Below are 21,761 nucleotides of genomic sequence, written 5' to 3' on the forward strand. Positions count from 1 at the left end.
ATTGTAGCGCCCGACTCGAGTGGCTAATCCAAGAAACTTTTGACCGATAACAAATCGTCCGTTACTCTTACACACCTCCCACGTAATTGAACTCAAATCTCTATCTATCGGTACCGCAACAAACATATTTTTATTTTCTTATTTTAACTAAACAATTCTTCCTCTGTATTAGCATTAACGTGAACATAAATCTGTATATTTTTGTTTGTTTAAAATAAGGCTTTATATTAATTAGTTGCTGACAATAATAATAACAATAATAATGATTATTATTATTATTATCTTTCCTCAAATTTTGTGAAAATGGAAAAAATAAGGATGGGATGTTGACCGTTTGATCTTCGATGCATGTACGTGTAAAAAATGAGAATCATCACTACGTACCGATTTCCATGGAGATTCGAAGCACGGTGAAGACGCACAAGCTGTATACCACTGACAATGAGTCAGCATTTTGGAATTCGCGATCAGATGAAAATCTGAAAAAAAACAGTCATAACCAAGTTGATAAGATAATTCGTTTCGAACAATAAGAGTTCCCAAAAGTGATTGATAAATTATTTAGACAAAAATTTCTGCAATAAATCGCTCGTGAAACTTTTTTAATTTCATATAGAATGAATTTATTGATTTTTCTGAATACCCCTGAATTTTTTATTTTTTTCTTTAATCTTCGGTGATTTTGAATAAGTCGATTTTTCAAAATTTTCTAACGCTTAAATTAACGAAACTGCTCGTTCCATGCCTCTAAGATTTCTTCGGTGTAACGTGTAACCATTTACGAAAACCTATCCAAAAATTCAGGACTGTTCACCCATTTTAGAAAATTTTGTAAAATCTTAAAAACGGATTTTTCGAAATCTCCGAAAATTCTAAAAAAAAAAAAAAAAAATTGCAATAAAATCCGATAACACAAACCATGGTATTGCGGTGAAAAAAAAAGATGCTACATATTTTAAGCGTGTAAAATATCGCCAGTAACTGTAAAAAGGAAAGTTGAGAGAACCGGTTCAACTGCTGGAGGACGTTACCGCATGTTTCATTTCCTTAATTTTCGCAACTCGTGAAAGCAGTTACATTCTTGCCGTAAAAAATTATACCGGCGAAATAAAATAACCGAAACAAAATCACGCGTCAGTTATCTAAGAGTTCCAAATAGGTATACAATATAAAGAAAACTGGGTCACTTTTTGCTTCCTGATTCAGCGAGGATACTTAGTCGTAATTTCCGTATCCCTCGACGTTTCACTGAAACAATTACATATCATGGAGCATATTACGCGCATATCGATAAATATTTCAATGATTTTTATACCCGTAAACTGCGGTTGCAACGATCTTGCAGTATTCCGAAGGTATGCAGGCATTACGTCAAGCGCAATACTTATGAAGCATGAGATATCAAAAACTCCGGAGAATTTACACAGATGTGACTTGCTGCACAGAGGATATGGTCGTGTCACGTTTCCGTGTATTCAAAGTAATTGGCTTGTGGTTGGGAGGATTGAGGGGGGGGAGGGGGGGGGGGGGAAGGATACGATGTATCGCGCGAGTTCAGCGACAAGTTTTATTGGACGTGTAAGTACAGGTTGCGATTTAGAGAACATACGTTCAGTGCTGTCAGTGATTCCGGCCAAGTAAGAAGTTCTCTCCCACGTGTTTTGCCCAAGACTTAAAGCACTATCATAAAGGCTGGTACGAAAAATATGTCGATTTTGAAAACTTTTTTCTCCGACGGGTATCAGAGGAACAACATCGGATTTTTATATACAATTGGTGCAAGGTTTTATGAAGTTTCAGTTTATTTTTCATTAATAAATATCAATTGACAACGGGGTTATTGTTGATTCACAAAGTATATTCGGCTGCGACGTGAATCGTGAAATCTATTCGTCGGTTTGACTTGGAATTTGGACAGATCTTTGATTGTAATATTTTCTATCGAATGGACGTGTTTTTTTTTTTTTTTTCTAATTTTCAAATTGGGAAAATGGGGAATTGGTGAGAAAAGAGTTTGATTATCGGCGCAAAAAAATACCTTCATCGTTTGCTATTAACAAATTAATGAACATTTTCGTTTAATCATCCGATCATTCGATAGAAAATATATAATCAAGGATCTGTTCAAGTTTCAAATCAATTGGATGAATAGATTTTGAGATTCGATGCCTGCCATTTTGAAATATGTGGTTTTGACAGAACCACATAAGAAGAAAGAAGTGTGAACTCGGTCAGTTTTTTGAAATTTAGTAAAACCTTGTTCGTAAATCAAATTCAACGTTTCAGGCTATAAGAATGTGGTAAAAATTAAAAATAGATATTTTAATAATTTGTTTCTTATGATAGTGCCTTGGAATTGTGCAACGTTTACTGTAAATTAATATACATTTTGAAGGGTGGACTGATTTTTTTAATGCAGCCAGAACAAGTGTTTCCATTTTCACCTAAACCTAGTTTCGATCATTTGAAGGAATTCTAACAAAGGGACAGATTGCAATGGATAATAAAAATCAAATACTCTCATAAAAGTTCGAAGTCTGATAAGGAGGCGCGAATATCTGCAGACAAAAATTTCAAAAAGAAATAAAATTGTTTTTGCACATGGGACTGTAGATTTGACGTATCTTATGGTTCACGTAACACTTCCTATTGATCGGACGCACCGTGACGCAAGATTCTTTCCGAAATTCCACGACCTTCAACGGAATCGCGAAATGTTATCTCCAGCGAGAATGCGTGATAAGAAGTATTTTGTTTTGTCCAGTCTCGATCAGAAAATACTGTTCAAAGGCCTACCTGAATCTTTCAGAAGTGACATCTATTTCATTTTTTTCATACTTAGATCACCTATCGACCATATCGTAACCACGGTTCAATTTAGATCGAGTACCGATGTATCGCGAAGTTACGCACATGTATTTTCACGTGTTTATAGCTAGCGAGAGATACACATCGCATCAAATTGCGCAATAGAACGTTACGCAACGTAACCGGTTCACGATATATATAACTACATGAAAATTGATGGGCTAAGACAGCGTCTCGAGAGGGTCGTCTAACTCTTGACACAACCTCAACTCGTCTTCAGCCACGGTGAGTCTTAATATTTTTAAATGAAAAGTTCGAGGACCCCAAAACTACGATTGGGAATTTGTTATAAATCGTCTCTATAATACATTTTTCATCAACTTGAAATAATCCCCTGGGCCGTTTTTTTTATTTCTTAAAAATTCGTCAAAATTGCTATGTATAATAACTTGAACGCTAAATAAGCTGGTTCATTCTTATGATACGAGTTTGAATAAATATTTAAGTAAGTTAAAGTACTTGCAAATCATTATTGTAATAGTAACATGAATATTTTATTCAAGTATTTTTCAACAATCACTAAAAACTAGCCATATTTATAAAATTAATAAAATAATTTCTTTTTTTGAAAAATAAATTTTTATTTGAAAAAAGTTACACGAACTTACAATGTACATTGAAAGTACAAGTACATGTACATGTACATGTACAAGTGAAAAAGTCACATCCTAAGTATGCAGAAAATTTACTCAAAGCTGTTCGGGAATATAACAGCAGACATCTTTGATTTGCAAATACTCAAAGTTATAAATATTCAAATACATTTTTTTTAGTTTCTTGCTTGAATGAAATTTACTATGTTTTCTTTAAATTTTATGTAACTTTGAGTTTTTTTTAGTTCAAAACGTACTAACAACAAAATACATACACATTGTAAGTTCGTGTAACTTTTTTCAAATAAAAATTTCTTTTTCAAAAAAAAAAATTATTTTATTAATTTTATAAATATGGCTAGTTTTTAGTGATTGTTGAAAAATACTTGAATAAAATATTCATGTTACTATTACAATAATGATTTGCAAGTACTTTAACTTACTTAAATATTTATTCAAACTCGTATCATAAGAATGAACCAGCTTATTTAGCGTTTAAGTTATTATACATAGCAATTTTGACGAATTTTTAAGAAATAAAAAAAACGGCCCAGGGGATTATTTCAAGTTGATGAAAAATGTATTATAGAGACGATTTATAACAAATTCCCAATCGTAGTTTTGGGGTCCTCGAACTTTTCATTTAAAAATATTAAGACTCACCGTGCAGCGCGTGTGGCCAAGGACATTACGATGCGTGCGAAACGGGAACACATAGACAACGGTGAGTGGAGTTAAATTAATCGCGAAATACAGCAGGCGGAGCATTTTTTTATGCACTCTGCAGGGCGGACTAAAAAACCCGGATTAGCTTGAAACGGGAATAAAATCCGAACGCGTTGACAAGTTTTTAAAAACTTTCTTTTCCCCAAAATTAGTAGGCTAAGCCTTTTTTCGTTGCGGGTTTGAAAATCCGAAAAATCTTCTTTCCTTGCCCAGATACACGTTTTTGACGAACGGGTTTTGAAAACGTCGCCGAGAGGGTGGAAAAAATTAATATTTAATCATGATTCGAAGTTTGATTCTGGCTTTTAGCAATTCCCCTAGATACTATTCACGTGATGTGAAACGTTTCTTGTAATATCAGAGTCAAATACTTGGGCAAAACATTTTTTTTTATCTTTGTGATTGTATAACCTGCTGCGTGATCGGAATGCCTGTTATTAAGAAAGTCAGACAGTTTCACAGTATCGGATGACTCGTGTTTTTAGCTAATCATCGTTGGTTCAAAGTCAGAGTGTTCGGTAAATGCGTTTACAACATGAATTTAACGTGTGCTTGTGCTTTATAGTCCAACCTGCCACGGTGGATAAACATTTTGATGCATTAATCAACGACGAAGAAACAATCGACTACGATCCGTCGGAAGACCTAACACCGACAGATTTCCCCGAGTGGTACGATGAAAAGTTATTCAAGGCGTAAGTTTAAGTTAAGTCTAACTTTGAGGCAAGTCGGACGGTTTTGATTTACAAATTTTTACGTTCGAAATTACAGAGGTAAAGATTACTATGACTCTAATATGGTCGGATTAACCGCAGCTAGCCTGGCTGGACTGATATCGGTGCTGTCGATTCCAACGATTCTAAAAGTCAGTCAAAAACACCTCCTGATGACGGATCACGGAAAAAATGGGTGATTTTTGGGAATTTATACTTCGACAACTGCAAGCTTTATTTGGATACTTGTATCATCGCAACCAGTTGATACGAACCATTGTTATTGACAATAACTTAAGCCATTTTACTCGGTGACACGTGCGTGCCCGAAATTTTTCAAAAACGGCTCCACCGATTCACGTCGAATTCTTCGTTCTCCTAACAAAATGACCACCGTTCGAATTTGAAATTCTATTTCACGTATAAGATATAAAATATCTTTTGCTTGGCCAAAAAAGTTATAATGGCTGTGAAGTAAGCGGAATCCTGGTAAAGAGGATACCATCCGAGAACACTTTCTCCAAATTTGAAGCGAATCTTTTAGGCATACTCGAGACATCGTGAGCGCCGCAAAAACATGTCATCGAGCAAAATGCTTGCTATCAATTGACTTTTACAAGCAAAAGTATTCAAACGTGAATAAAATACACTCTCGTCAAATCGAACCATTGATAGTCAAGGTATAGCTTCCAAACAATCACTCACTTTTTCGATAGTCTACCCGATATATACTACGTCAATACTTCACTGTACAATATGCGAAATCTCTTGCTTTCAGGTTCTCATTTACACTAAACAAAGTGGAACGTCATGCACAGCATTCAAAAGATATTTCGAAACAGTTTTACACAGTCGTGCTTGGTACATGGACGATGCTACGACCAAGGGTTCGGAGTGAGTAGATTGACCTTCACTTCCATATCCTTAAGTTCGAATCGGTGTTAGCATACCCGGTGAGGTTGATTGTGCACAAAAAAAATAAAAAATATTTTGATTGTACACAAGTTAAATAATTTAATAGTAATAATTATACATTTAGAGGCAGAAGGGAGGGCACTTTGCTTAAAAATTATTCTTTGGTTCTTCCGAAGAAGTAATTTGTAACATAACATTTAGAGAACGAAAAATGGTATCGTGCAAGTGAGTAATACCTAAGCTTCGAGTTTTGCGATCGGTTGTAGCTGGTTCCGGTCACTTAACGTGGTTCGATGGAAGCACATGATCTCAAGTCGACGATCTTCTCGAGATGGATTTGGAGGAATCATGCAACGTGACATGGCGTACACTCAGTTCGGGTTCTTGGGTTACGTTCTGATCGAGCCAGAATATCTGGGCCTGACCAACACTCCGGAGGAACGAGAAGGAATCAATCACTTTTGGCGAGTCCTCGGGCACATGCTCGGCATTTCGGATCGGTAAGTAATTCTCATTACGCCTGTAAAAGTTTAAATAGTGAATTATTGTCGACGACTGTAAATCTCGCGTGGCCATTTTTCACGCTTCTGAATTTTACTGCCTGAACGAAACTGTCACAAATCCGGTTCGCTTTTGGTTTCAGATTGAACATTTGTCGCAAAACCGAAGCCGAAACTACCCAATTGTGCAGAAGATTGCAAACCGAAGTATTTGCAAAATACTTCAAAGAGCTACCGCCAAATTTTTTGCACATGGCGGAGGTAATGGTTGACGGATTGTGGGTCATCGACACGACCTTAAACACGGATACAGTTTTCGCCGTGGCTTACCGTTTGAATGGGTTGACATGTGGGTGTATATTTTTACCCGTTGCCTTGACGCACGTATTCACTATATCGAAATCTGCAATTAGTTATAACTTTAACGTTTCTCTTACAGATCACAAACCCCTGAGCACGTGGAGCTGGCTCAATCTGAAGTATCGTGAACTTATTTACACACTTCTTGGTAATTGTTATTAAGAAGTCAGATAGAATGATAGAATACGTTTAAATCACACGTAGTGCGCAATTCTTATTTTCGATTCACCGTCACTCTGAATTTCTCATTTCCAGGCTCATCCATCTTCGGCCCTGTATTGCGTGTGTACTTCAAACACTTGCTAGCATTCCAGTACTGGATGACACTAAACTTCCCAATCGTTGCATGGATTCGGTACGGAAAAGAAGAATCTAAGATAAATCCCTATCCAAAATTCAAATAGCTATGACGTGTCACGTTTCATGTATGTTTCTTTAACCGTGATATTATTTTAACCGAACCAGTTTCAAAGAAAAAGGAGACAGCCCTCCAAATAGTAATGATATGTAAGTGAGCAATGGGATTTGAGGGTGAAGAAAGTTATTAGCGAAATGTAACGTGACGTTCGAAAGTGTTTAGTGAGTAATTTCACATCGCATTCGTAGAATATTGGTGGGATAATTATTGCAACATCTTTCAATTCAAAGTCTTGACTTGTTTTTCTTTGATTCTTTAATCTTCACTTGACTGACTTCAGTTTGATTGGTACCAACCGATAGCGAATTTAAAAGATGCTTTTAGTTATAACAACATTTTCGTATTACGCTGACAAGACGACTATCAAATTATCGTGTCGGCATAGTTGTAAATAACTCGCGGATCTTTCACGCGAAAAAATGTGATAACAGTAAATTAATATCGCTGTATTTGTGCAAGCTACGGGGTATTAAAAAACTTCAATAAGAAATAAGAAATATTCCATGTTTTTTTACCAATAATTACAGTACACCTTATACTTTTACCCATGTATTTTTTTCTTCTATTCCTTGAAACTACTCACATTCATATTTACGCTTCAAATATACGGACAACGTTGATTTTATTCTGAAAGGAATTTTCAACAGATGCGCAATTATTTCCAAGGGCGCGACTGTTACGACAGATGTGTCTGCGTTTTTGTTCAAATAATTACTCACGCAAAAAGAAGGTAAAAATGTGCTAAATCACGCGGACGGTACGATGATGCAATACGAAGTAGCCCGAAGCAGATTATCGAAACAATCTCTTCTACCGAGTATCTGAGCCGGACGCAAAAATTGTTTAACCGAAACGCATTTCGAGTCATCGATTCCTTCCAATCCAAAATTTCATAGCTTGTGAATATGCTATTTTTTATACAGATGGTCAGTAGCGCATACATAAGCATTGCACATTTCGGAACATGAAAATGATTCGCGATTTCTCAAACTCTTAAATTTCCGTTCAACCTCAATTGATTATACAATATTTTTCAGAAACGGATGTCAGTCTATATTTAGTTTACAATTGTAATCGCTAATGTATCGCGGTTCCGTAATGAAGAATAATGATCCCGATTTCAATCAGTATTAATCTGTTCTTAAGATGGTCATTATGTTTTTCTGATATCCTTATTCCACGTCGTTATCACTGCGGGAATCGGGACATCAGAAATTCAGTAATCCGGTTGATTAAGATCTTAAAACCAATTTATAATGTGCAACAGTCACGCATTTGTTGTCATCGTAGAGAGTATATGTATAATTATCAGGTACGCGTTAGATACGGCTTTTACCTCTCAAGGACGAATTAACTGTAAGTTAAAGTATGAAAAATTAGAAAAAAGGAGAAACCTCATTTCAAAAACCCCCAGAAATGTTATGTGATTCAATAATTTAAAAAATGATTCTATAACTATCAAGAACGTTCAAGACGATTTTCAACCTTATATTTTTTATATGATCGTAATGTTTGCGGGCTTATTTTGCTCGTTGACCAGATACTCATAAATTATCTGAGGAACATTAAAGAAATCTTACGTTGTATTGCGATTAGAACGCGCAAATGTAATCGCTGACGAACATCTGTTAAAACATACTTGGACAAATCTATTTTTATTCAATTTAGAGATGCTTAGGTTAGGTTAGGATTAGATTAGCAAAACATCTATTTTGCCGTATTCAAACATACGTTTGATAACAGTAAATAAACTCTCCTCTCAGCGCAAGGTCGCAAGCTATATCAAAACAAAATTCAAGATCTTGACTTGCGCATTTCGATCGCCATCTCGTCAAGATCTGAATTTAATTCCCAGTGGGGATTCAATTGGCGCTCTGTCGTTGAGTATAAGGTGAGAGTCGTTAAACGTGTTTTGCATAAGTACTCTGCAGTTAGGCGGGACAAGATGCGGTCCAAGGAAAAACACATTGACGATGGTATGTATACAGTTCTCATATCGAAGAAAATTGCGTTCCACATCACTTTTCAAGTTTAATCTATTTTCAATTGTGAGATGCTTATCGCGTATCACTGTCAATTAAAAACCCATGCACGGACATGGGTGATTTAAAAAAACTACTTTAACACATACTTGTCACCATGGGATGCATTTCACAGTCCAACCTGCGACCGTGGATCAGCATTTCAGGATACTTGTAGCCGACGAAGACACCATCGACTACGATGAGTCTGAGCAAGTTACTCCAGCGGATCTTCCCGAGTGGTATGATGCAAAATTGTACAAAGCGTAAGTGTTAAGCTCGAGTTTCAATGTTGGGTTAGTGATGATTTGGAAATTTGGTTCGATGATCTAAATTCCGTTTGACATCGCAGAGGGCAAGATTACTACCGTTCCAACAGCCTTGGATTAACCACTGCGATCATATGTGGTCTTGTAGCTGTGCTGGCTGTTCCTTCGATCCTGAAGGTCGGTATTATAGTATTTATGAAGCATTCCGCGATGTAACTTGTAACTTGAGAAGAAAGATGAAATGCGTTCGTGCCGATACCGCGCCTTTCGGTATCGTCGTTACTCTTCGGCTGTATTCTTGAAATCGTCCGATTGCGCTTCATTGCAGGTTCTCATCTATACCAAAAAGAGTGGAACGGCATGCGCAGCGTTCAAAAGATATCTCGAAACAAGTTTGCATACTCGAGCGTGGTACATGGCGGATTTGAACGTTATTAATTCGGAGTAAGTGAACGGAGCTTGACTTCGTTACCTTGCGTTAAGTATCGGTTGCTACAAGTAGCAGAATAACCGTAAGCTCAATCATGTCTGACCTCGGGTTATCCGAATCTGGCCCAGTTGGTTCAAGTCAACGAATACAGTTCGCTGGAAGCATTGCCTCGCAAATCGACGAGCCCTCCGAGATGGAATCGGGGGAATCACTCATCGGGACATGGCGCTCACTCAGTATGGTATGATCGGCTACGTTCTGCTCGAACCGGAATCTTTGGGTCTGACAAACACCAAGGATCAGCGAGAGGGAATCAACCACGTGTTGAGAGTCGTTGGACATATGCTTGGCATTTCAGATCGGTAAACTGTCATTCCTATAAATGTAACTGAGAAACCAATTCAATTGCATGGAAAGAATGCACGCACCGATAAATATGGGGCATTCCACTTGACGTCGGTAAACGGTTGATCGTGATATTTTTTATTTTCACCAAGGATTTTTCCTACGCTAGTACGTCCCTTGAAAAACTGCAAAAGAAAATTTTCAAATTATTTTAATCACTAGTCTTTAACCCGTGATTTTTTAAAACCATCTCAAAAACACCCAAACTTATTTTTATCATTTTATATTAACATGTATGACTCGTGCTGCAGATTGAACATTTGTCGGAAGAACGAAGCTGAAACTACGGCATTGTGTAGAAGATTGCAAGCCGAGGTATTCGGCAAGTACTTCGAAGAAGTTCCTCCGAATTTTGTCGACATGGTGACAGCGCTGCTGGATGGGATGTGGAGCATCGACATGAGCATAGATACCGGGTCCATTTTTGCTTTCAGTTACAAGTTGAACAGAGTGCCATGTGGGTTATCATTTCTGTGTTATTTTATCACCAGGTTTATACTCCGAGACAGGGGGTGATTATCTAATCGCCTTAATGTTTTTTCAGATACAAAACCTCTGAGCACGTATAGCTGGCTGGTACTCAAATACCGCGAAGCATCTCACAAACTGTGTGGTAATTATAATTGCCTGGAATTAATGACGAAATTCAATTATTCGCAACGTTCAGAAACATGTTATACAAAATTGCCAAACATGAATTCGATTCGTTCACGCCTTTGACGAATGCGATAATTAGCCAAAATCCAACTGCGTTAAGGTGGACTTTGCTTTTACACGGCTGAAAATACCGCTTTATTTCAGCATTTTTCGTCGATTAAATTCGAGCTTTGCACATGCATTTGTTATGTATTATTAGAAAATATTGTGTAATTACCTGAATACATAACAAATATATGTGGAAAGCTCGAATTTAATCGACCGTATAGTTTCGTCAGGAAAAATTCTCAAATAAGACATTATTTTATGCTTGGAGAAAGCAAATCCTCCCTTAATTTTAATGACATAGAAAGAAAATAAACACCTTATAAGTGATCGCAGCAGTTGAAATGACCAGTGACGAGTGGCTGTAAAGATTCTATTGACATAAATTGAAACGTTTCTTCACTGGTTCATAAAATCACTTACTCGTACATAGATGTACTTTGTCACACAATGTTACGTTTCTCATTGTATCGAGGTTTTTGGTTTTGCATAATTATCATTTTATCGCTTTCAGGAACTCCCGGCATCGGTGTCTTTGTTCGTGCGTATTACAATTTTTTAATAAACTTTAATTTCCTGCTGATAAAGAAATGGCCGGTAATAGCTTGGCTTCAGTACGGCTTTGAACAGTCCAAGATATATCTGTACCCGCAACTGCAGAAGTAAGAAAATTTCGCATAGAAATTTTATATACTACTAACATTAGTTTTTATTACATTCATTTAAGGGGTATCAAATTATTATATACCTATAAAATATGATAACCATTGACGCAAGATTCAATACGGTCAGAAGTAATTTCGAAGTATATATTGACAAAAGAATATTGAAATGATTATTGATTCTTTGAATAAGATAATTAAATTTCAAAGACTGCAACTTTTCGAATGAAAAATTTGGATTGATGTATTGTGCACTGTTCAATAATAGTAAGTACTTTTAAGCAATTCTTTGACAAGAATTTTTGAGCTATTATTTCACGCATCGATTTTTTATCATTATTTTATACGTAATGTGACGTTGTGTAGAGAATGTGACTGAAAATATACGATAATGCGTTATTCAGTTTTTTGCATTTCATAAAAATTTCCGGCAAGGCAAAGAGAAAAGAACTCAAGGCGTTTGTTATAAATTATATAATTTTACTAATATAATAACTAGTAAAATGTGCCAACTGTGCGTTTGCCATTCTGCAACCTTAACACTTGGGCGAACAACCCCCGCAACTGTTCGAAAACTTGCGTATATATACATAATATATAACTCAATTATAACCCCTTTAAATTTACACGGAAAAAATGATCAATATATACAAATCCAGGCAATATAAAAATAACTGCGCGATCAATTGCACATGAATATATGCAGTCGTCGATATTCCGTTATAAACAATTATTTATAACTATAGTATAAATATATTTACACGTATCGAATCGTGAGTCGAACATACTTCTAATTATAATATCAGAGTCGATGACTCGTTTGCAGCAGCTGTACGATTCAGGAACGTTTCGTCATCTGGGAGGAATAATTTAGAGTCAAAGCTCGAATCGTTTCTCATTTCGCATATTGCTCCTTCAATACTCTCCTTAAAATCTTTCCGGAAGGATTTTTTGGTATGGTATCAACGAAGATGACACCGCCTGAAAAAATGAATTATGGAAAATAATTAGGCAAAATATCACATGTGTGCGTGTGTCAGTGTGCGCAGGTAACATTGACATGAAAGATGTTAAGACCTTTCAGTTCCTTATACTCGGAAACTTTTCCCTTGACAAAGTCTTGCACATCCTTTTCTTTGAGTGTTTTATCCTTTTTGAGCAGGACAAACGCCCTCGGTAATTCTCCGCTTCGTTCGTCCGGAATACCGATAACAGCGGCTTCCTCAATGTCCGGGTGCGTTCTGAGCAAGGCTTCAAGTTCCGCTGGTGGAACCTGACGATGAAAAATGAATTGAAATTGTTAGAATTGTCCCTGCCCCACCCACCGAGTATTAGTACACAATCAACTCATATTTCACTGATTGCCGGATGACTGAATATGAATGTTCTGATTTTTTTATAATAGTTATCATTTTGTTAGCACTTCTTGTCAGTTTAAAAGTAATTGAATTTTTGAGCCACTGTCTTTTCTGTAACCCACCCATCGCTTCGTAAGTGAATTACCTGGAAGCCTTTGACCTTGATGAGTTCTTTCAGTCTATCGGTGATATAAAAGTCGAGTTCCTCATCGAAGTAGGCGATGTCCCCTGTTTTCAGCCATCCGTCCGGTGTAAGGGTGTTCTTAGTTGCCTCCTCGTTGTTGTAGTAACCCTTCATCACGTGGTCACCGCGGACCCAAAGTTCCCCAGTTTTTCCGGGGGTTACGATGTCCTCCTGGGTCGACAGGTCAATCAGCCGAGCTTCGGTGTCGCAGATCGGGTTCCCGATGCTGGCGTATTTTTTCGACTTGAGTGTTTGCAAAAACGTAACCGGTGAGCTTTCCGTGAGTCCGTAACCTGAATGACAGGAAAGAAGAACGCCGTTCGATATAAGGAAGCCAGATGTGACGAAGATATTGTCCGATGATTTTTCTTTAGAATTAGTAATCTTCACCTTGGATGAACTGCAGTTTCGTTTCGTCAATGCCGAATCGATGATAAAACCTCTCAACGTCGGTACCGGCAAGAGGAGCAGCGCCGCTCGTCATCGCGTGAATTGATTCGATGTGTTTCTTTGCAACCATCGGGGCTGTGGCCAGAAACAGAAGTAGCGGAGGCACGAGGAAGAAACATGTAACCTGAATCGCATGGATGTCGAGTGCGGTGTAAAGACGGCGAGACACTGGGATCCTTTTTTTTTTTTTTTTAAAGGATAAAGTGCTTGCTTACCTTGTTTTGTTCAAAAACGTCTATGAACCCTTGCGGCGTGAATTTCGGGAGAGTGATTAACTGTACTCCCAGTTTCAAATTTGGCAGCATTACACCGTTCATTCCGTATATGTGAAAAGTAGGGAGTAACAATGGCGCGATTTCCTGATGAGTCTCTGAAAAGGCGAGTCACTTTACAATCCAGAGATTTGCGTAGACCTGAAATACAATTACTCCGAGAATGATTAAAAATTACAAGATGACTCTTTAAAGGGGTAATTCGTTAATACCTTGGCAATCAATCTCATTTTAACCTTTTTTTACTGTGGAATTATCAATAACAAATTTACAGAATAGACAGAGGCGTGATTTCCCCGTTGAAAGTTGTCCGGAATATTATGCCTGTATAGACGATTTTAATTCCAAGATACAACTATTCCACATAAAGTACGAAGACCTGCTGAACACCTGGCTAATTTCACGAAAATTGTTTTACCATATAATTGGCATGCAAGTTTGAGCCCGTAGAAAAACCAATATGGCGTCTGTTTCGCACGCTTGCGTTTGTATTTGCGGGGTAAAATCGCTCCCGGCACTGATCAATTACTCAGCTTTGTTTCATGCCCAACAAAATGATGGCAAGAGTGTTCTCGTTATAATTCAACGTTCGATGAAAACTTGGGAGCTCATATTTCAGGTTGTGAAAGTCACGCGCGTTACTTGTTTCACGCCGATTGTCACTTACCGGTAGTTTCTTTCCACACGTTATCGTCAGTACTAGCCTTCACTTGTTGTATGTTGGCGATCAAATTTCTATGGGACAACATCACGCCTTTGGAAAGGCCTGTCGTACCGCTGGAGTACGGTAAAACGACTACGTCGTCAAAATTCCATGGATGGTTTGGCACTGGCGGCAATGACTTTCCTCTATCGATGAGATCCTTCGGTGAAATAACAGATGAATTATGAGAAATTTCACGTTCAAAGTAACATCGGAGTTTCCCATAACTTGTAGAAAATAAAATTGGTCATAAATTGGGTAAGATTTGTTGATCAGTGTCTATATTTTCAAAATAATACGCTTGAAAATTTTACAACCAAGTGTAAAAATTTGTAATATCTTCACTAATTCAATTGCATGAAATTCTGTATCCAAGTTATTCACGGTATGTAAAATTACGCGTACGTGTTATCGGAAAAGAAGTATTCGATGTTCTCGTTTTCACATGACACTGAGGATATAATAAGTATACTGGATGTCGCCTTGAATGACACGGATTCGTACGAAAATTTCTCGTTAATATTTTGACAATTTATGAAAAACAAAAGAAAAGAGCAATAAGAATCCGACATACTTACGATAAGTAAATTATTCGCGAGTTACTCTGTTGATAACTAATCAAGCCATAATTAAACTAAAATTCATAAAACATCTGTGAAAAATTACTGATCTAAGTAAAAACGATTCAACCGTCCACAGCGTATACTTTGGGTGATTACATACGCTGAGCTAACAACAATCAGATTAGATGAAATCATCGATCAGAAAACATTCGTTATCTCTGTTGTTATGACAAGTGTGAAGTGTGTACAAAGATATCCATTCATTCACACGCGCTTATTGTACGCCGTGCGAGATACGCAATCTCGTAATACGTACGTTGCTTGAAATCCAACAACACACTCGGTAGCTGCTTTGTAATTCTCGAATTAGTTTAAGGGGGGAGCCTGCTTTAGAGGCTTCAAAAAATCTATTTTTTTTTTTGCATAAATGTCTTCCCAAACTATCCAAGAATGTATCCCTAAAATTTCAGACGCAAATTCGAAATATTTTCGGAGTTACAGAAGAAATAGTGAGCAAGCGTCGAGCAGGTATACGAGCGATTTTTTGAAGTTTTCAACCAGTTTTTTGAAGAGTCTAAAGGGCAACTCTATGGACCAGGAATCGCTGATTAGCATATTAATGCGGTAAGTTCAAGAAAATTACGACTTTTTATAAACGAAAACTTTGACACATGATTTCCCGGTTTTTCATTTTTACGATTTTTCCCAATTGGCGGGAAAGATACGGAAAAAACTAAACGTCCTATCGAAACGAGACAAATTGCATTGTACTCGGGATTAAATTCTCTTCTAGTTGAACCTCAAAAACCTTAAGAAAGTTAAGATTAACCCACTTTTTAAACAATCTGAAGTGAATTTTTTAATAAAAAAAAAAATGAATTTTTTTTTTAATTTGCGAAAAGTTGTTGAATTTTTCACTTTTTGTTGTATTTTCTTGGTTCAACTAGAAGCTATACTATTGAGAAGCAAAAATTTTTTTGGGTTCTTCGTTTCAGACGGAAATTGCGACCTGCACCTTTCCCGCCGCACGACAAATGCAGACTCGAGACGCCTCGGTGAAATGCTTGTACCAGGCATAATATGACATATATCTTGATGAAAAAATTTAAGAAGACTGCTGAAATATATAACAATAAAACTTGAAAGTTTCGTTTCAATCGGATATTGCTTTCCTTCCCAAAAAAATTCTTGAAAAAATCGATTTTGTGAAGCCTCTAAAGCAGGCTCCCCCCTTAACCGACCGACGCGTTGGACTTTGAAGCCGTAAGTCAATTTGCATTTGAGTATTTTAAGTGGGTGTAGAGAAGTAAGTAGGTGCAAGGTGCAAGGTCGCACAGGCTGGCTTACGAGCAATGCGATCTTACCTTGAAAGGTATCGATTCCGACGGCACAGGTAACGTCGCGTCGTCGATTACAATGAACGGAGATTTTGACGGGAGCGTTTCGCGGGTTGCATTCAGTACCACAGGCGCTATTTCAGCGTTAGTGATTACACCCTTAGCTCCGGAATTTATCAACTGCCTTCTTATTTCATCTGAAAAATATTAAGTTATATGTCAGCACACTGCGATGCATGCCGTGCAGACATGAAGATATTTATCTGCTGGCACATTTAGACACGATCAATGTATCGATATACTTTGATAGGTGCTGATTATAACTGTTTGCTGTTCTTCTTTTTATTCTGGTCTTTCCCTGGTGGAAATAATTTCTACGCCTAACTACGAATTTGACTTTACGGTTAAGTAGAGATTTTGGACGAGTTTTGGATGTTTTCCCTGAACAAACCGTAAGATTTACAATAATAGGAAGAAAAAACTGATCACAAGCGTTGCGTCAAACAAAAATAAATTTCCTTCTCTTTCTCGTAGCTACAGTTTTTCTTCGCAGAACCCCGGATGCGGTTTGGAAATTCTCATTCATATACGCATGTAATAAAACAGACTGCAATAGCGTGGTCAAAAACAGGAAGATTCTATAATATAATACAATAAATTCTGCGGACAATAAAAAAAAAAAAAATCTTCCGTGCACTATTACATAGTAACGTTTAGTATTTCGTGATAAATTAAAGACTTAGTTGAGTTGTCAAGAAATAGTTGAGGAAGAAAATGGTCAAAAGTGTAATGGATTACCAACTGTGTAATGTGGATTTACGGTAGTTACGATGAGTCCGGCTTCAACTGATCCTAGAAAAGCGATAGCAGTTTCGGGCAGGTTCGGTAGAACCAGAGCGATGACGTCGCCGGCCTTAAACCCCATATTTAGAAGGCTTCTTGCAACCCAATTCGACGCATCTCTGGCACCGGCGTACGTGTAACGACGTCCAGTGACGCCACATTTCTGTGAATTGAAAAAAAAAAAAAAAAAAATGTCTGTTAACCTAATTACAGTCACATTCATATTTTATGCGTAGGTATATTGCATAAATGAATTATCGTGTAATGAGTTATTCGCTGAATTGGTAAATGAGAAATTTTCACCTAGATATGAACGGAAGAGAATTCACGTAGCGTTCTGTACCATGAAAAATCTAGGCGGTATAAATATTTGATTTATCATCGCGTATTTGTTGTTTACTTTTTATCCTGGAATTCGTGCTAATCGTATTTGTGTAAGGCTATAAACCCAAATTAAAACATGACAGTAAACACTTATACAGATATAGGAATCGACGAATTGATTGTGAATCGCGAGTTCTTATCTTATAAATTTCTACACACTTGCGGATTGAAATTTGGAGTTTGGAACTGGTTGTTTGGACTTTCGCCTTAATCATTACAAGCATGATTGTCGAAAGTATCAAATCTCCGAATGACGTTGTTACTTTTATATTTATACACAGGCAAATTGTGTCTATACCAAGAATATTGTTTTAGCGGTGTTTGTTTTTATTTTTAAACATATTTTTTTTCTGTACGGTGTATACAGCATTTGTTTGTGTGAATTATTGCGAAATCGTTGATAAATTTGAGATATTTCATTTTTGATAACGACTTTGTCGCGGTTTTATGATGAGATAAAACTTTAAAATTACTCGTGTCTTCGGTCAATTTGAACTTTATAAACAAACTTGAATAATCGTTGTTTCAAAATTTTAAACATGTACATTACACGTTAAATTTGATTCATTCGGTAATCGCATCAAATTGTTCTTGTAATTTCGTGTATTAGTATTAACTCCGCGATATTTTAATACATCTTTGCGGAAAACGATTGCATGAAATGAAAGAACAGAACACATAACGTAATCAATCGTAGGGATTCGGATTAAAACAAACTTCCACAAGAAGAAAATTACCAAGCTTCTGCAGAACTACTCGTATAATATATTTGCATTGCGTTATCGTTTGCTGGGGTGTAATAAATTCAGTCATCCTTATCTGTCACAATACGAAGACTGTACGTAGAGTCTGATCATTCAGCGGCAGTTAAAATTTCCGTATCGTCTAAAATTATCATTAAAATGTAATGTTATGCAGTTTGTTTTCAGCTATCGTCTTTTGAAGCCTTCGTCCGCCACGGTATACATAATATTATATAATATTATAAATAATTTTACTCGTATATGCAAATCATATATATCTACCTACCTATGCGTATAATACCTGACGCGTAACAACTTGAGTTACGAAATAGTTATTTAACCTGTGCATTATAAAGTCCAAGAGAATTAAATCAGTCACGGTCGTTACCCATACATTATACTCCAGGATGGTAAATGCACAGTTTATGCATTCGATATACTCGTTTGTGCAGCTTGTGCAGGTTGTTTTTTAAAAAACGATACAAACAAATTTAATAAATTCATGTTTACCGACTTGCATAATTGATTAGATTCCTTGAATAAATCTATCATTTCGAAATCAGCACTGAGAGAAATTTTTAATTCGGGTTACCGCTCGGTCCTTAAGTATATCCATTTTTTACCACAATCGAAAAATATAGTTCTAGGTAGAAAATTAAAATTAGTTTTCTAGCTGTTAACGGAAAGTCTAGTATCCGTTACTATTCTTTCTCATTACGATCATTGTTGCTATATTTTCTTGTAACTGTTGCTTGTGCAACAATAAATTGACGTTAAAGCCTTATTTAACTAAAAAAAGTAGAGTAAACCTCAGAAACTGATTTTGCGTTGCAATAACCAAGAAAGGATCGACGATAGCGCAAAATTGTTAGGCGTACCTCGTTTTTCGTAATTCCAACAATATTCGAACAGTTTTTTTAACGATACCTTTTTTACTGAATTTTTCTAGTTACTGTAACAAATGAAATTTTTCTCCGTCAACACGTCGCTTATGAACAATTATATTCACTCACCAGGGCTACTTTGTCTCCCCATTTTCCCGTGTTTTCCCATACAAATTCGTGCAGCGGCATCGTTGGATAATTTATGTTGTTGAAGGGGGATTTAAAAATTTTTTCACCGTTTTTTCCCTCCTGAATCCTCGTCCTCCTCGGTTCCGTCGACATGGACCTCGACGACGAGTCACGAATTATTTTCCCATTCTCCATCAGATTCCACATCCGTCGAGTGCCGCGTCTAAGAGTGGTCATTTTTTTTTTTTTTTTCGAATATTCACCCCTGTTGGTAATTGTGTTTGAATTCAGAATCGACAGGCTGCTGGAAATGTGAAATAAATTCATTTGCGAGGTGGATAAAAGCACGGTGTGTTTTTTACTTCGTAGGTAATTGATCGTGCATAATTTTACAATATGCCTATTATTATTTCTATACGAACTAAATTTACATAGCAGTGCATGCTACTTGGAAAGCATTGAGAAACTCGGATTTGAACTAAGCTGATCAATTAAACGAAGTTCTCGTCCACTTTCTATAACGTTATTCACACTCTTATCGGTAAGCTAATGTACGAAGTTATTTGCGTAGTTTGTAAAAAGTAAATTGCCGAGTAATGCTTACTGTTTCTATATTAGTATCTAACCTATTTTCCACTTTCCAGCAAGTATATCACCAATTACTAAAAACTATATACTTCGATGTTTTCTCTCGGAAAATAAATCTGTTCTCCTGCTATCGCAATCAGATCTTCGGTATAGATGGTGAAACACGCGTTAAATGGCCGAGGAGGGATTCTTATCAAGGAATTGACAATTACTACAAAAATAGTGACGTTACAATTCCTCGTGGATATTTTGTCCCGAAAACTAAATTAGAGACGACTTTTAACAAACATCGAGAATTACATTTTCAAACTAATTTTAAGTGTTCATGAGCTTCCGAGTTAAATAAGTCGAATTGCGCCACAGAAATGACAAATATATTTATATATATATATATAATATATTTATTATATATATATATTTATTGTTGCACCAACATCAAAAATTGTCGCAAAAGTTACAACATAATCAAATAAAAAATAGTTGCACATACTAGATTTTCTGTTTAAAGTTAGAACATTTACTTTGATATTGTATCCATAATCGTATTATTTGTTTACGGTAAAAAATCGTAACCGCAATTAGAAATTTCTTTTGGTACACATACCCGCTATGGAACGTAAGATGACGATAAAAAGAAAAATAATCGTTCAATAATATGGCATACAGTTGACCCGAAGCGTGCGATAATAATGGATCATTTTATACGTTGTACGTAGAGCAGACGATCAATTATTCGTAATGCAACCGACATACATTCAGCAAGTAAGATCGTGAAAGGTAAAGCAACCGATTTTACTGAAAGTAAATATTTTCATTCGGTACAACGGAAAGCTGCGGTCGATTTTACAGTGAAAATTTCGACAGCTTTCGACTACCAGACGTTTGGAATTCAAGCAATGTCAGTTCGCCTGCAACTGATTGGCCTGACATAATCCCGAATGTCAATGGTGAGAAGTATTGTGTCACCGTTTCACTGTCCGAGAGCGCGAAACCTGTGACGGATCATAGCAATAAACAAAGGAGACCGATAATGTGTAAAAATAAAATGCAAATTGCGTGAACCGGTTCTAAACGGCATGTTCAAATTAGCGAAACAGCGACAGCTGGTAAACACAAGTCACTTGGCAATTATGTGTAATGAAATGTATCGGTAAACGGCTAAGAAACTAATTATTATGTATACGAATTCAAAACTCGCTGCTGGCAAAGTAAATCGGCATCGCGCAGGCGCTCCTCTCTCTCTCTCTCTCTCTCTCTCGCTCTCTCTCTTCCTCTTTACGGCGGGGCTTACGACCGCTCGTAATTCATTCGAAGAGATAAAACAAAACCCAAAGTTGCTTTTGCGTAGCAAAGAGCTTGATTCCGAGCTTTTGAGGATTTTTTGCGTCCCGGTAATATTATTATCAGTGCAGAGCGACTCGAACACCGTGCGGTAAACGCGCGGGTGAAAATGGATCACCGGAAGCTGATCAATCGGAAGTGAGGCGTTGCGGGGGTTCGCGGGAATTTAAATGCCCCATACGAGTGCAGAAAATCAGACGGCCGTGGAACACACGCGACAACCGAACTAATAATAGGTATGCACTGTACCTTACCTACGCGCTTAATTGTTAGCCGCCAACCGGTACGCGATCCTGACTGCCACTAACGTAAGATGCTCCTGCCCGAATCGCTTGACTCATGCCGAGTTGCCGGCGTCGCGACGCCGGATCCCCACCGCGACGCTTTTCGAGCTGATCGT

General features: G+C 37.1%; 3 protein-coding genes and 1 long non-coding RNA gene across 15 annotated transcripts; 2 read left to right on the top strand and 2 right to left on the bottom strand.

The window, feature by feature from the left end:
- Positions 1–1,582: 1,582 nt before the first annotated feature.
- On the top strand, positions 1,583–7,637 carry LOC124298157 (uncharacterized). 6 transcript variants are annotated; one of them, XM_046749818.1, is made up of 10 exons: positions 1,583–1,695; positions 2,936–3,085; positions 4,129–4,185; positions 4,753–4,882; positions 4,959–5,052; positions 5,679–5,794; positions 6,082–6,315; positions 6,459–6,664; positions 6,755–6,823; positions 6,931–7,637. In XM_046749818.1, exons 3-10 carry the CDS (start codon positions 4,155–4,157, stop codon positions 7,077–7,079), a joined length of 1,029 nt encoding a protein of 342 aa, XP_046605774.1. In that variant the 5' UTR covers positions 1,583–1,695; positions 2,936–3,085; positions 4,129–4,154; the 3' UTR covers positions 7,080–7,637. The 6 variants fall into 6 exon arrangements, with proteins under 6 accessions (XP_046605774.1, XP_046605772.1, XP_046605776.1 ...); XM_046749816.1 differs by having other exon boundaries at positions 1,593–1,695; positions 2,347–3,085; XM_046749820.1 differs by having other exon boundaries at positions 1,595–1,695; positions 2,843–3,085.
- LOC124298167 (uncharacterized) lies at positions 6,152–11,440 on the bottom strand. Of its 2 annotated transcripts, XR_006906739.1 has the most exons (4): positions 11,240–11,440; positions 10,450–10,845; positions 9,225–10,343; positions 6,152–6,335 (listed from the first exon to the last, which is right to left on the bottom strand). It is a non-coding gene; the product is annotated as an uncharacterized LOC124298167 (long non-coding RNA). The 2 variants fall into 2 exon arrangements; XR_006906740.1 differs by lacking the exon at positions 6,152–6,335 and having other exon boundaries at positions 7,445–10,343.
- Positions 8,942–12,204, top strand: LOC124298156 (uncharacterized). The gene is made up of 8 exons (XM_046749815.1): positions 8,942–9,069; positions 9,251–9,380; positions 9,467–9,560; positions 9,712–9,827; positions 9,942–10,175; positions 10,470–10,675; positions 10,763–10,831; positions 11,435–12,204. The coding sequence occupies exons 1-8, from the start codon at positions 9,039–9,041 to the stop codon at positions 11,584–11,586; spliced, it is 1,032 nt and encodes a 343-aa protein (XP_046605771.1). The 5' UTR covers positions 8,942–9,038; the 3' UTR covers positions 11,587–12,204.
- Positions 12,042–21,758, bottom strand: LOC124298151 (4-coumarate--CoA ligase 1-like). Of its 6 annotated transcripts, none has more exons than XM_046749808.1 (10): positions 21,620–21,758; positions 19,433–19,736; positions 17,248–17,455; positions 16,477–16,646; positions 14,514–14,709; positions 13,790–13,944; positions 13,515–13,698; positions 13,086–13,417; positions 12,660–12,855; positions 12,042–12,563 (listed from the first exon to the last, which is right to left on the bottom strand). In XM_046749808.1, exons 2-10 carry the CDS (start codon positions 19,667–19,669, stop codon positions 12,478–12,480), a joined length of 1,764 nt encoding a protein of 587 aa, XP_046605764.1. In that variant the 5' UTR covers positions 19,670–19,736; positions 21,620–21,758; the 3' UTR covers positions 12,042–12,477. The 6 variants fall into 6 exon arrangements, with proteins under 6 accessions (XP_046605764.1, XP_046605766.1, XP_046605762.1 ...); XM_046749810.1 differs by having other exon boundaries at positions 19,540–19,736; positions 21,616–21,744; XM_046749806.1 differs by having other exon boundaries at positions 21,616–21,744.
- Between the last annotated feature and the right edge of the window lie 3 nt (positions 21,759–21,761).

This window comes from Neodiprion virginianus, chromosome 2 (assembly GCF_021901495.1).
Source record: "Neodiprion virginianus isolate iyNeoVirg1 chromosome 2, iyNeoVirg1.1, whole genome shotgun sequence".
In the NCBI taxonomy this organism is placed as follows: Eukaryota; Metazoa; Arthropoda; class Insecta; order Hymenoptera; family Diprionidae; genus Neodiprion; species Neodiprion virginianus.

Excerpts from the sequence above, each read along its gene's own strand:
- LOC124298157 (XM_046749818.1), top strand. The coding sequence starts at position 4,155 with ATGCGTGCGAAACGGGAACACATAGACAACG. Across the intron at positions 6,316-6,458 it reads ATGCTCGGCATTTCGGATCG|ATTGAACATTTGTCGCAAAA; the intron begins GTAAGTAATTCT and ends TTTTGGTTTCAG. Across the intron at positions 6,824-6,930 it reads ACTTATTTACACACTTCTTG|GCTCATCCATCTTCGGCCCT; the intron begins GTAATTGTTATT and ends TCTCATTTCCAG.
- LOC124298156 (XM_046749815.1), top strand. The coding sequence starts at position 9,039 with ATGCGGTCCAAGGAAAAACACATTGACGATG. Across the intron at positions 9,828-9,941 it reads TTGAACGTTATTAATTCGGA|TTGGTTCAAGTCAACGAATA; the intron begins GTAAGTGAACGG and ends AATCTGGCCCAG. Across the intron at positions 10,832-11,434 it reads AGCATCTCACAAACTGTGTG|GAACTCCCGGCATCGGTGTC; the intron begins GTAATTATAATT and ends TATCGCTTTCAG.
- LOC124298151 (XM_046749808.1), bottom strand. The coding sequence starts at position 19,669 with ATGACCACTCTTAGACGCGGCACTCGACGGATGTGGAATCTGATGGAG. Across the intron at positions 16,647-17,247 it reads AAATCCACATTACACAGTTG|ATGAAATAAGAAGGCAGTTG; the intron begins GTAATCCATTAC and ends AATATTTTTCAG. Across the intron at positions 12,856-13,085 it reads TCAAGGTCAAAGGCTTCCAG|GTTCCACCAGCGGAACTTGA; the intron begins GTAATTCACTTA and ends TTTCATCGTCAG.